This window comes from Aquarana catesbeiana, linkage group LG01, assembly GCF_042186555.1.
Source record: "Aquarana catesbeiana isolate 2022-GZ linkage group LG01, ASM4218655v1, whole genome shotgun sequence".
NCBI lineage: Eukaryota > Metazoa > Chordata > Amphibia > Anura > Ranidae > Aquarana > Aquarana catesbeiana.
Genome location: NC_133324.1, coordinates 826332534 through 826347480, shown reverse-complemented (window position 1 = coordinate 826347480; position 14947 = coordinate 826332534). Strand labels below are relative to the sequence as shown.

General features: G+C 40.0%; 1 protein-coding gene across 2 annotated transcripts in view; it reads right to left on the bottom strand.

The window, feature by feature from the left end:
* The window catches only part of NFXL1 (nuclear transcription factor, X-box binding like 1), a 154972-nt gene that overhangs the window by 12953 nt on the left and 127072 nt on the right, over positions 1–14947 (bottom strand). For both annotated transcript variants that reach the window (XM_073608484.1, XM_073608483.1), the window contains exons 20-21: positions 6133–6237; positions 346–432 (exon numbers count right to left, since the gene is read on the bottom strand). In XM_073608484.1, coding sequence (XP_073464585.1) covers positions 346–432; positions 6133–6237 — 192 coding nt within the window. The remainder of the gene's footprint in view (positions 1–345; positions 433–6132; positions 6238–14947) is intronic.

The following is a 14947-nucleotide window of genomic DNA, read 5'->3' as shown; positions in this document are numbered from 1 at the left end:
CACCACTGACAGGTCAGCATAGGAAAGAATAGCGATCGTTTCTTTACAGGGTTAGATAGATTAGGCTTGGACTGTGTCTGAGAGTATGTTTAGTGTTAGCTTTTAACTACTCAGTTCCTAAATTGGCTTTGGAGCACAAAGGAGAGAGAGGAGCACATGAGACCCAAATACAACAGTTTGATGTGCCTGGCCTACAACAAGGATAACATTATGTAAGTTACAGCTGGCGGCGTGGGGCAAAGATGTTCAACCCTATGGGGGAATATCTACAAGAGCTCCTCACACATGCTCCTGATCTAACTCAAACCACATAAAAGGTATTCGGTAAAATATGCAGGGATTTACCTCTACAGCTTTTTTCTTCATTTCTAAACAATGCAAATCACACTCCAGTGAAACATGACCCTCACGCGCAGTGTTACACGGGAACTCCTACAAATGGAAAAAGGAGAACAAGGTTTTGATCAGCAGTTCAAGAAGGTCATTATATCAAGCAGCTCTAAGGAGGCACACAGATGAAATATCTAACATCTTCACATTAATCATAATTGAAATATGAAAGATTGCTAAATATAAAAAGAAAAGTTCTAATGAATGTATGCAAAGCGTAAACTACACGGGGCTCTTGCCAGCTTTATGGGGTTATAAGTAATTAATGCCTTTAGCTTGGTGTCCTTAAAAAAGCCTTGAGACACATTAACATATTGCAGACCTTCCTTTATGTAGATATTTGGGAGAGCTGACATTCAGTGCTCTGGCCAAACAAATAAATGCCAGAATGAGGTGGGGAAATAAACTAAAATACCAAGTGTTCTTGGGAAAAGGATTGCTCTGTTGCAACAATAATCCTTAGATCTAATGCCACATGAAAGAGGTTGTACACAGCATAATCACAGGCTGTGGACAGGACATGATGAAGAACTAGGTAAATAAGACTGGGGTCACCAGGAGGCTAACAAAATCATAGGAAAATGTGTCCTTGATTTGTGGTGGAGAGACGTGTCTACTACAGCCACTAACGGTAATGGAAAAAAAGGTGTGACTTCCAATACATTGAGTGAAATCCGCTACATGGAGATCAAGAGCTGCTGGAAAAAGACAAAATTTTCTCCAAGCTTCATTAAAGGGATACAACTGTGTTTTACTGGATGGTCGTTTTCATTTTACTACTGCAAAATATATTTACCAACCATTTTGTCTCTTTAAAAAAAAACAAAAACAAAAACAAGAAAAAACAAAAAAACAACCCTCAGCCTGCCCACATACAGCAGGAGCAACATTTCACTCAAGCATATAGGACATTAGTGTGCAGATACGGCCAGCCCAGGACTAGATTTTTCTTGGCTCCATTGTAGACAGCACAGTGAGCTGCAGCTATCAGAAGAGGCAAGTATGAGTGGGGGCCCAGCTGTGGGCATTGAGGGGACTAGGGAACGTGGCTGGTGGATTTTGCCTTTTTTTTTTGCTCAGATGCAGTGATCTTCACTGCATCTGAGCACCACAAACCAAAAACATTATTCAATTAATTTTTAATATTCAAAGCAAATTCTCCCAGTCATGTCTCTATACTTTATTTTGTTGAGAAATCACTTTGAAAAACAATCCCCTAGAATTTATGGCTGGGGCCATCTTGAGTAAGGGCAGATGATTCATGTAGCATTTATTCCTGGAACCCATCTGCCCTTAGCGCAGGTATGCATGCAGGAGAGTGTGCTTAACTGAGAAAACCCCTTATTCCCCGCCTCTGGAAGACTCCTGGGATGTATGACATCATTTGCCTAGACAAGAAACCAGGAAGTAACGAAGACATGTAAAAAAAATTGAAAACAAATAAATAAATATACTTGATATATAGAGATAGATAGATCTAGATCGATCTATCTATCTATCTATCTATCTATCTATCTATCTATCTATCTATCTATCTATCTATCTATCTATCTATCTATCTATCTATCTATCCTTTCTGATCTATTTACTAATTCTAGCAGCATGAGGATTAAAAATAACCATTGTTGATTGGGAGAGGGAAGTTCTACTTTACAGTGGTTGCAAGGGCTTAAGGTTTTTTTTTACCTTTATGCATTCTATCCGCTGAAGGTAAAAAAAAACCTGTGTGCAGCAGCCCCCCATCCCCCCCAATATCTGAGCCCCATCTCGATCCAGAGATGTACATGAGGGCAGCGGCTCTCCCGGTTCTCTTTCTCCCCATTGGCTGAGAGAGCAGCAGTAGCCATTGGTTCCTGCTACTGTCAATCACAACCAGTGAGCAACTAAGGAGAGAGTGGGGTAGGGCCGAGCCTCGCTCAATGTGTGAATTGGCACGCTGAGCCGCAGCTCGTAAGCAAGCCTGCTAGGACGCCCCCTAGGAAGCTGCTTGCTATGGTGGCACTAGGCAAGAGGGTGGGGCCTGGAACCCCGACAGGGGACCCAAGAAGAGGAGGATCTGGGGTTCTCTGTGCACACCCTCTGCACAGAGCAGGTAAGTAGAACATGTTGGTTATTAAAAAAGACTTTAGCAATTAAAAGCAGTGTGTCTAGCTGCTATCAGCTGTCGGAACAGCAGCTATTCACTACGTCTCCCTTCCTCCCAATAGGCAAAGGATTAAATCTGAAGTCAATTGGAGTGTTCATGTTTATCTGCTCACTGGTAGAATGTGATCAGTCATGACATGACTGCATGTCTAACCAAGCTCACCATGTGTATATAGAAATCTATATATCATTAAAAACTTAAAATAGAACTAAATATATTTAAACATTAGCTCATGTAATATCAATATGATAGTGACACACATGTGCCTACATGCTCTAGGGTCAATCTGGTCAGTAGTTTGTCTAGGAGAAAAGAATGCAAACTTGGGAAGAATATACTACTGTAAATTAATATGAGCGATTACTTAAAAACTGTTTTTCTGAATCCAATTTAACAAGTACCTTTGGGGATAACACTAACTAGGAACTCCACCCCCCCCCCCCTTTCAAATTATGGCAAATAAATCAGTAGCTGTACTACCTAATAAAAGACAGATGTAAATTAAGCTTCTGTACTGGGATACTACCTTACTGGGATACTATCAAACAAAAAAAAATTTTGCTAACCCTGTCACATAATGGACCTGCACTTTCCTATAAAGTCTAGTACACTTCCTCATCATTAGATTCTTTGTTTTGTATATTATGGCAAAGCACCAAACCACGGAGACACTCAGCGAATATCAAAGACTACTTGCTCAGGACACAGCAGATCTGCTCTGGGAAACAGCTTAAACTTCATATTGTTCTACGTACTATAAAGCTGTGTGCACAATAAAGTAGTATATTTTTTCTTTCCAAAGAAATGAAAATGAGCAATAAAAATAAACCTATGGAAGATTAACTGCAAAGTGTGAATCACAAAAAGAGAGCCAAACAATGGCAAGCTATGAATGCAGTCAGAATTGAAAAATGCTTAATTTCTTTTAACCAAGAAAGTACTATGTGTACACCATGCTTCTTCAAAAAGGCAAAACACTTGAGATGTAGTTGGGGTTGATTAACTAAAACTAAAATTGGGGGTGCAAAATCTGGTGCAGCTCTGCGTAGAAACCAATGAGCCTCCAGGTTTTTTTTGTCAAAGCTTAATTGAACAAGCTGAAGTTAAAAGCCGACTGGCTACCATGCACGGCTGCACCAGATTTTGCATTCTCCAGTTGTAGTAAATCAACCCCTTTGTCTTCATTTGCCGAAATTCAAAAGATTGTAGACAACACAGTTTTAAAAGTTTTAATATTGCCTTACTTTAAGGGGGGGGGGGTCGCTCAACTGGTATTTAAAGTGGGAAACCATGCATGAGACAGGGACAGCCAGAAACAGTCCGGACAGGTTTGTCCTGCACTTTCTTCAGCAAGACAACAATGAAACACTTTTTTCTTAACACAAAAGGGCTTTGTGCAGCACGTTCTTAGCTTAAAAAATTGTGTGCCCTGTTAAAACCAATATTGATTTCATGTCAGTTTTTTTTTCCGTGCAGAAAATTGCATACACATTTCAGACTCCTGTGCAGAAAAAATCCACAGGTTGTGGTGTGAACAGGGAACATAGAGAATCATTGTTTTATTTGAGCCCTTGCAAAACGTGTGCAGAAAAACTGACGTTTCTATACTATGGTGTGAACAAGGTCTTACCGTAACAAGTCCCAGTCTTTTATATGCTTATCAATAACTTTATTTAGCACAACTTCCAGGGTTCCGTTCAACTGCTCTACCAACCTATCAGTTTGGGGATGGTACACTGAGGTGCACAGATGAGTAATTTTCAATCTCCAAAACAGTTTCACTGCCTTTGACATAAAAGGTGTTCCCTGGTGTGTCAACATTTCCATACCATTATGGGAAAACTTAAGAAAACCCAGAGGGATTGCTGCTAGATATCAAGTGGCATAGTCAAGGACTACCACTGTGTGCTGGTGACCCTGGTGGTCAGTGGCTCAATCAGATCAATGGTAACTCATACCTTAGGGTACTAGCCAACTTCAACAATGTGGTTGTGGTACATTATGGTTACACTTAGAGCAGGATTTGCAACACTCCTCAACGGCTTTGTAAATACTGGTCCAGAAAAAACAGCTCAATCCACTTGTCATTTTAACAGCATTTACTGCAGACACATTTTTAGGGCTGGTTGTGCGTTTTTCCCCTACAGTTCCCAAAACAGGAAAATCACAGCTCAGTATTATACTGTGTAGCAAGTTTTTAAGCACACCTTTGACATGCTTTATAGTTCAATTAGATAGACAATATCTGCCTTCCAGTCTCAATTCCTATGTGGGTTGGAAGAACAAGCTTGGAAAATGGTGACATATGATTCTCCAGGTCACATTCCATAGGCTCATATAACATGGGGCACTCGGCAGCCACACGTTTAAGTCTTTGGCACTGCTAGCACCAAGTATGCCAAGTCCATCTCAAATAAGAGACTCCTTTTTGGCTATTGTGTCTCGCTCTACTTTCCTTAAGTGCTTTGAATAAAAGGAACACAGTCTAACCTGAGGGTGAGGTTTTCCTATTACGAGTTGGAGGTTACTGTGTTGGAGGGCAGATCCCTGGAAAGTTCTTGGTAGCAGTATGTAGTTCCAAAACTGACTGTAATGTTTAGATCTGGTGAAGGGGATGTCAAATGATTTTTCTAAACAGACAATTAATACTTTTAGCACTATCAGAGCAGAACTTGAGTCTGGAAAGCCTCTTAGTGGAAGTCTGGCATTGTAAACAGCAGTTAACCAGAGACTTGTACTTAAGCTATGTCATCTAGCAAGCTTGACAAGCCTGAATGCCGATAGTAAATGACCATTGTAGAGCATTTAGACCAAAACACAGGTAAGTGTCTTTTTGTGACCCTAAGCTGCCCTTTTAAAACAGCCCAGCTCTCAAAATAGACATTTTACATGTCCAGCTATAATTGAACTATAAAACATGTCTATACTACTGTATAATGAAGCCTCTTATGAGCTGCAGCAAGGGAGGGGGGCACACTACCCTTTTTACAAAATCAAAGCATAGCAGAGACCTCATGATTAGTCTCTAGCAAAACAGGAGCCAATTCTGCATAATATTTTGGTTGCCTGATTGTAAAATATTGTCATCCGGAAATATAGATATATTTAGGAAACTGCTAGCGTGAGAGGGTCTGTATTATAAAACATTTCAACACTCCTACTTCCCACCCCTTAACCATTGTGAGTATATTGGAGAGAGGTTCAGCAATGCCCTATCCAAAAATCTTGAAACTACAGCTTGAGAGTGTTCAACTTCCACTGCAGAGAGCGCCGAGTATCTGTCAGCCTGTAACATTTGTTTTGCTCTATGTGCCCCTGTTCAGAAGATTTCACCTCACTTTCTGTCCCTATGACAGTTGGATTTGGAAAATTTTGGGTTGCTGTGGAAAACGGAGAATGGTGGTAAAGCTTCAGGGGCGACACCTTTTTTTCTCTTATAGGTGTGAACTTCACTTCCCAGTAAGTAGGAGTCGTTTGTAAGTCGGATGTTTGTAACCCGGGGACTGCCTGTATGTGCTAACAAAGCAGATGAAGTACCATACTTAGAAATGTTAGTTTTGAAAAAAACATTTGTTCGAACAGGCAGTTATACAGACCTTTTTAATTCTCCGACAAGGGCATCGAAGTTTAACTTTCTGGATACACAGCAGTGAACAACTTCCTTGGTGACAAATCTCTTTGCACCGATGTCCACAAGGCAGCTGGGGAAAAAAGAAAAACGGTAAATAAAATTTAACAATGAAAAACACATAGGCACTATGATTCAGTTCATCATAAAAATGAAAGGTCACCATGCGAAGCGTATTCTTAAAGTGTTATTAAACCCAAAACCAAAAATTTACTATATTGCAGCTTACCAATCATTAGATATGAGGGCTGCATCGGTCTTCCTTTCTTTGGCTTTTTTTCCCTGTTTTCACCTGGTGATCTTGCCAGTATCACACCTACTGTATTAGCAAGACACAACTCTGGAGGAATGAGAACAGGAGGCACAGCAGGCAGCAGTATTGTCAGTCTCGGGAAGGGGGGGCAAATTCCAGGTAACACTTTAAAATCAGTTGTTTAACAGCTGGGTGTTAAACTTACGTTCATTATGGGCTGCATCAGCATTGTGATTACCCTCAAAAGGGCCAGATGTATCTATAAGACTAAATAAATGCATCTACGCTCTGTCATATGAAATAATTGCCCCTGTATTAGATTGTTACTGGTTTTAGTAATACCTAAAGACCTTAGCTGTGAAAGACAGGTGCAGAGGAGCCATGAGAATGGGCATGGAGCCCATTCACACTCCTTGGGGGGGAGCAGAGACGAGCACCTCCACAGCTGTATAGAGAAATGCAGGATCTGTAGGAGGAGCTCAGTCTCCTCTGCTGCGGACCACTGAGACAAGGTGGAATGAAGATGAGGGTGTGGTGCAGCTGCAGGAAAGGTGTGAGGGCCACATGAGATGGCCTGGTGGGCTGCACAAGGCCTGTGGGCCTTGTGTTTGACACATGTGAGTTACAGCAAATTGTTTTTTCCTTTTGGGATAAGGGTTGCATTAATAAAAAAAAAGCTGATCATTTTAATCACCCCTGCTAGTGTTAAGTGGTTTGTCTCATCCATGTAAACTGATGCATTCTGTTGGAAAGCTGGAGCTCACGAAACGCAACAGATTTGGGCATCACCAGATGAAAATATAAGAAAGAAAGCCTAAAAAAGGAAACTAATACAGCCATCACATCAAAGCATTGGTAAGCTGTAATATAATAAAGGTTTGCTTTTGAGTTTAATACTGCTTAAAGACCTAGGTTCAAAATGAAGCATCACATTCTCACCCTACCTGCTCTAAAAGTAAAAGTGAGAACCTCCCAAATACTTACAAAGTTGGGTCCCATCCTGAACAACTGAACTGATGTTTCTGGGATATAGCCTTGGCCTTGAACTCTTCTGTGAGAAACAGAGGCACTAACTGAATGCCTCACCCCAGTACAAACATATTGCCCACCAACATTTAGTTTTTAGTACATCTGTGAAAGAGTGGAAGACTTCATCAATGACAGTGTACCCCCCTCCCTCCAAAAGAGGGCACGCAACAGAGCTCCATGGATCCACTCTGTCCATCTATTGATGTGAATAGTCTTTTCTGAACTCAGCTGTTGGATCTTGATGCCCAATGACCAGCCATTAAGGCTGCCTGTCATCTGCTTGATTAGATGACTTAGCAGGTAAGAGATTTCTAAGGTCGAGCATGTTCCAAAGCTAGGATATAGAAGAACTCTTTGTTGTGACTATCTAAATGGCTGACGCACATTGTTGTTAAAAACAAAAAAAACACACAATCAAAAAAAAAAAAAAAAAAATTATAGTGTAGTATTGAGGGAAAAAAAAAAAAAAAAAAAAAAAGGAGAATACAGTTGGCTAGCAAGGTCACAATAACACATAGCGGACGTTGAAAAGCCACTATAAAAACATTAGTAACATTTTAAAAAAATTATAATATTTTTTACCACAGTACTTTGGGCTAAATATAAAGCATTTAAATATGTAATTTGCTTTTGGGAAAAAAAGCCTCAGGAAATAAGTAGTCTATTGGCCAGATGCCTGTCCAGCCATACTGCCAGTCTGGGCATGAGTTCACTGCTCAGGAAGCTGAATGAAACATGTCTCAATAATTAAACAATTATGGGGAAAATGTCTGTGTAAGTTAGCCCTCTAGCTATGTACAGTCGTGGCCAAAAGTTTTGAGAATTACACAAATATAAATTTTTAGAAAGTTTGTTGTCTCAGTTTTTATGATGGCAATTTGCATATACTCCAGAAAGTTATGAAGAGTGATCAGATGAATTGAAATTAATTGCAAAGCCCCTCTTTGCCATGAAAATGAACTTGATCCCATAAAAAACATTTCCACTGCATTTGTGAAGAAGGCTTCAGGGTGCCCATGAAAGTCCAGCAAGCACCAGGACCATCTCCTAGCTGTGGGGTCGGGGCAGAGCTTGCTCAGGAATGGCAGTAAGCAGGTGTGAGTGCATCTGCATGCACAGTGAGGAGAAGACTTTTAGAGGATGGCCTGGTGTAAAAAAGGGCAGCAAAGAAGCCACTGCTCTGAGGAAAACAGGGACAGACTGAAATTCTGCAAAAGGTACACGGATTGGACTGCTGAGGACCGGGGGAAAAGTCATTTTTCTCTTATAAAAACCCTTTGCCATTGTTTGGGGCAGAAAAACGTTGTCCAGAGAAGAAAAGGTGAGTGTTACCATCAGTCCTGTGTCATGCCAACAGTAAAGCATCCTGAGACCATTCATGTGTGGGGTCGCTTCTTAGCCAAGGGAGTGGGCTCACTCACAATTTTGCCTAAGAATACAGCCATGAATAAAGAATGGTACAAAATCATCTTCTGAGAGCAATTTCTCCCAACTAGCTAGTTTGGTGATGAACAATGCCTTTTCCAGCATGATGGAGCACCTTGCCATGAGGCAAAGTGACAACTAAGCGGCTTGGGGAACAAAAGATTGACATTTTTAGTCTATGGCCAGGAAACTCCCCAGACCATACTCCCATTGAGAACGTGTGGTCAATCTGTAGCCCCCCTGGCGGTATGATTATGTCAGAGTTTTGCGGTACAATTGTTTTGCATAGAAATTTGGCGTTTTATATTGTAGGCCTGTAATTCTTAGTAATAACACACTTAAATCTGTCCAAACAAGAGTCTAGTAGATATCCCGGGTATGATAAAGTTTGAAACACAAAATCATAAATTATAATATAATAAATAACAATAAATAATTATAAAAAATAATAATAAAATACATTTCCCCACAATTACTATCACAAAAACCACAAAAACTATCGCTCAATTCTGCAAGTGTTCTAATTTACTAATCGCTGTTTTCTAGCTGGTCTAAAACCACTTTTGATGTAAAGGGACACTTTTTGGTTGCCATGGACAATCTCAAGAACAAAACAGATATGGGCTTTGAGGCCATAGAAAGGCCCCAGGGACTTTTAAGCGGTGCTAGGGTCAATGAGGTAGAGAATGTAAGATAAAACAATTCCTTTATTAAACAATGTTTTCAAAAAAACAGACATTGACTAAAGACAAAACATTTAGAAATAGATTTACAAAATAAATACAGAAAATTCATTTCATGGATGCAGAAATTAATACCACTTTCTCAACATGTTTCGCTTTCCTAAGCTTCTTCAGGAGATATATTATGGTATTATGATCAGCTATAAAGGTAAAAACATATATATGAAAATGAGAAATACATGTCTGCTGAATATATCTTAATCATAAATTGTTTTAGGTTTAATCATGAAGGGAAAAACAATAATTCATAAACATATTAATACAGATAAATCAAAATATATATATATATATTTACATTAATAGAAAAAAAAAAAAATAATAATAATAATAATAACTACAAACACCACATAATACATCTCATCACAGATTCCTTTTGGATCTTACCCGTAAAGAGGGAAATATAGTGAGAAGTAGATTAGTGTTTGACTGATGTTTTGCTCTTCAGTCTGAGCCTCATTAAAAAGGCATGCAGAGAGGGATAAAAAAGTTTCTAAAAATAAAATTTTTCGAAAGAGAGAAAATTTGAAAGCAAGAAAATTAGCAAAAAGAAGCTTCTTTATGTATATATGTATAAGGTTAATTAGCAAAAAACGCTAAACTTAAGAATAAAGATGTCATCCAAGATGGAGGTAAAATTATATACCTTTGAATAGAATCAATTTACAAGTAATCCAAACATTACATCCGAAGGATGGTGAAACGCCAAGTTGCTGTGTATATAAACCGATGGTCCTTATGATGCAGCAGGACGGCAGAAAATAATGGGCAGCAAATAGGGCCAAGATCACCGCAATTGACCTGTGGATAGCTAAGCCTGGAGGTATAACTGCAGCCCATCACAAAAGAACCTGGGGGTATAAGTAAAAAGAGGGGATTGACTGAATTTAAATCCCTGAATTTGATTTGTATGAAAAGGATCCAGTTCTACTGACGAGTAGAGAAATGACCAAAAGAAAAAAACACTTACTATTAGTGATTACAACCGTTCTCAGCGGCACTTAGATAGATAGCGTCCATCTGCCCAGCATATCATCCAAAGAAGTGACAGAGACTGGCGGGGGAATCCCCGCTTTTAAACCTCTCCAGCATCTGACTCGCCGTCACGCTGCGGACCGAAAAAAGGCAACTGCGCATGCGCGCGTATCCCGGCTTCTATGTAAGCATTATCATCATGATAATGTTTTTCTCTGTATGAGTTGCCTTGAGCTATAAGGCCTCCGTAGTGCACCGCTCATGGCACAGGATTTTCCAAAATGGCCGCCGGTCATTCTTGCATACCTGATGCGCCTGACGTCTCACCTTACATAGAAGCCGGGATACGCGCGCATTCGCAGTTGCCTTTTTTCGGTCCGCAGCGTGATGGCGAGTCAGACGCCGTCACGCTGGAGAGGTTTAAAAGCGGGGATTCCCCCGCCAGTCTCTGTCACTTCTTTGGATGATATGCTGGGCAGATGGACGCTATCTATCTAAGTGCCGCTGAGAACGGTTGTAATCACTAATAGTAAGTGTTTTTTTCTTTTGGTCATTTCTCTACTCGTCAGTAGAACTGGATCCTTTTCATACAAATCAAATTCAGGGATTTAAACTCAGTCAATCCCCTCTTTTTACTTATACCCCCAGGTTCTTTTGTGGTGGGCTGCAGTTATACCTCCAGGCTTAGCTATCCACAGGTCAATTGCGGTGATCTTGGCCCTATTTGCTGCCCATTATTTTCTGCCGTCCTGCTGCATCATAAGGACCATCGGTTTATATACACAGCAACTTGGCGTTTCACCATCCTTCGGATGTAATGTTTGGATTACTTGTAAATTGATTCTATTCAAAGGTATATAATTTTACCTCCATCTTGGATGACATCTTTATTCTTAAGTTTAGCGTTTTTTGCTAATTAACCTTATACATATATACATAAAGAAGCTTCTTTTTGCTAATTTTCTTGCTTTCAAATTTTCTCTCTTTCGAAAAATTTTATTTTTAGAAACTTTTTTATCCCTCTCTGCATGCCTTTTTAATGAGGCTCAGACTGAAGAGCAAAACATCAGTCAAGCACTAATCTACTTCTCACTATATTTCCCTCTTTACGGGTAAGATCCAAAAGGAATCTGTGATGAGATGTATTATGTGGTGTTTGTAGTTATTATTATTATTTTTTTTTTTTTTCTATTAATGTAAATATATATATATATTTTGATTTATCTGTATTAATATGTTTATGAATTATTGTTTTTCCCTTCATGATTAAACCTAAAACAATTTATGATTAAGATATATTCAGCAGACATGTATTTCTCATTTTCATATATATGTTTTTACCTTTATAGCCGATCATAATACCATAATATATCTCCTGAAGAAGCTTAGGAAAGCGAAACATGTTGAGAAAGTGGTATTAATTTCTGCATCCATGAAATGAATTTTCTGTATTTACTTTGTAAATCTATTTCTAAATGTTTTGTCTTTAGTCAATGTCTGTTTTTTTGAAAACATTGTTTAATAAAGGAATTGTTTTATCTTACATTCTCTACCTCATTGACCCTAGCACCGCTTAAAAGTCCCTGGGGCCTTTCTATGGCCTCAAAGCCCATATCTGTTTTGTTCTAAAATTATATTTTGGGACGAGGTGCTTCTGGATCTTTCCTCCCTTCCAATATCTTCCAAATGGACAATCTCAAGTTTTCAGGCAGAAAGAACAGTATATATAATATAAAACTGCATGCAGGGCACTGGACAAAGCACTAGGGACAAAAGGGATGTGAAATGATTTCATACAGTAATGTAATCTGTAAGATTACAGTGTACTGTGTTATGAATTTTGTACTTTTTGAATTTGCCGCGAGGCTCCGCCCCATGCGTTGCGTCGCTCGCAGGGAACGGAGCCCAGCACACAGAGGCATTGGGCGGAGGACACAGCCAGCAGACACAGTGGGGGGGACATTGCAGCATCCTGGGGGCAAGGTAGGTAACCTGCACCAGTGTGGCTCGGGCTTACCACTAATGGTAGTGAAATTTAACCCCGAGCCACACTCTGGAAAACCGCCAGGGAGGTGTGTGAATGAAAAAAACCCCACAAATTCTGACAAACTCCAAGTATTATATTAACAATTATTCAATAATATATTCTATAATAATAATATAATAATAAAATAATATAATACTATATAATATTATATTATGTATTATGCAAGAATGGACTGTCATCAGTCAGGATGTGGCCCAGAAGTTGGTTGACAGCATGCCAGGACGTATTGCAGGAGGTCTTGAAAAAGGAAGGGTCAACACTGCAAATATTGACACTCTGCATAAACTTAAAGCGGAGGTCCGCCCACTGCTGCAAAAATTAAAAGCCAGCAACTGCACATGCTGACTTTTAATAATTGAACACTTACCTTTCCTGGAGTCCAGCGATGTTGGCACCGCAGCTGATGTTTCCATGAGCTGTCGGGTGCATGCTGCCTCCATTGTGAGTAAGGGAACCCGGCAGTGTAGTCTTACGGCTTCATGTCAGGAACCCTACTGCGCATGCGCGAGGCTCTGCTCCTCTCTCCTACTGGCCCGGCGGCCGGAGGAGGAGGGACCCCCAGCGATGACGCAAATACCCGTGGCTGAGGCTCCCGGAAGTGGGGACAGGATACCTGCAATAGACAGGTATCCAGCCCCCCCCCCCGAAAGGGGGAAGGAGTACAACGAGCGGAAGTTCCACTTTTGGGTGGAACTCCGCTTTAATGTCAATAAAAGCCTTTGACACTTATGAAATGCTTGTAATTATACTTCAGTATACCATAGTAACATCTGACAAAAAGATCTAAAAATATTGAAGCAGCAGACATTGTGAACATTTATATTTGTGTAATTTTAAAAACTTTTGGCCACAGCTGTATTTGGTATTATCTCACATGTGTAACTGTATTAAATCCAACAAACAGGCATATCTTTATCTGAAAAATGGAAGAGAGGAAAAATCAGAAGCACCACATCCCAGAAAGTACATTTGTAAAGAGAGGGGACATTGAGGCCGGGAACAGGCCCCGGGACTTTTAACGGTGCTGGGATAAATGAGGTAGAAAAGGTAGAATAAAAAGATCTTTTATTTAACAATCTTTTAAAAAACAGACAAAGAAAAAACACTTTTACAAAGCAAATAGGATAATTGAATGATACAAGAGTTGATACCACTTTCTCAACATGTTTCGCTTTCTTAAGCTTCTTCAGGAGACATAATGTGGCATTAGATCAACCGTAAATCGGGGGAAAAAAGAATCTAGGTTTTAAAAAGGAAATCTGTGCAAGCGGAAAATTCCTCCCTCCAGTCCGCACCTCACTGATTAGCATGCAGAGAGGGATAAAAAAGATTGCAACAGTAGATGAAATTCTCTTCAATATAGTAAGTAGAATCAATTCATAAATAACGGATCAACATCCAAAGGATGATGGAAAGCCTGATTGCTGAATATGCAGATAGGTGGTTCTTTTTATGCAGCAGGATAGCAGCTGAACAAGGGGCAGGATGCAGGGTTCGAGCACCCACAAAAAATATAGTGGGTGATCAGACCTGAAGGGTCATCTGCAGCCTAGCGCAAAGAACTTGTGAGTATTGGAGCCGATTGTAACACCAGCCAGAGGTATCCAGGGACGTCTGCCTGCCCAGCGTGTCTGGAGGGAATGACCCTCCAATGTCATTCCCTCTAGACACGCTGGGCAGGCAGACGTCCCTGAATTGCAAAAAATGGCCCAGTCATTCAGCAGCCAAATCTTCCGGGGCTGAAGTGGTTATGGGGTAACTTTCAACAAATCAACAGGGTCTGGACACCTAGATAGCATACAGAACCATGTATTTATTGCATATATACAGCATGTTTTACGTCTCGAGCATCATAAGGCATATTTGATGGTTCTGTGTGATTGTGTCAGACTGTAAACCACAGACGGCATCATAAATTAAATTGTCATCTGTATGAGACTGCAACATAAATATTTAATGGTTATTCGTATGAGACTGCAACAAACATTTGAGAAAGCTACAGTAAGCCTTTCATATGGCAAAAGTTCAGTGGAATTTAGATTTAAATTAATCATATGTTATATATTAGCAGCCTACTGTTAAACTGATAGAAAAACCATACTTTCATAAGGTGCCAAAACAGATGGAAATGTAGTCTACAAGCGATTACAATAATACAATCTCCTATCTACGGTTCAGTTAGCTTCCTTCCACAGGAAATGTGCCTGCTACCATCGAATTACACCATGCGAAAAGTCAAACGAAAGATGCTGAGCTCTGTAAATGTTTGCAGACCTTCTAGTCAGCAGCTACAGCTAGAGACAGAGACAGAGAA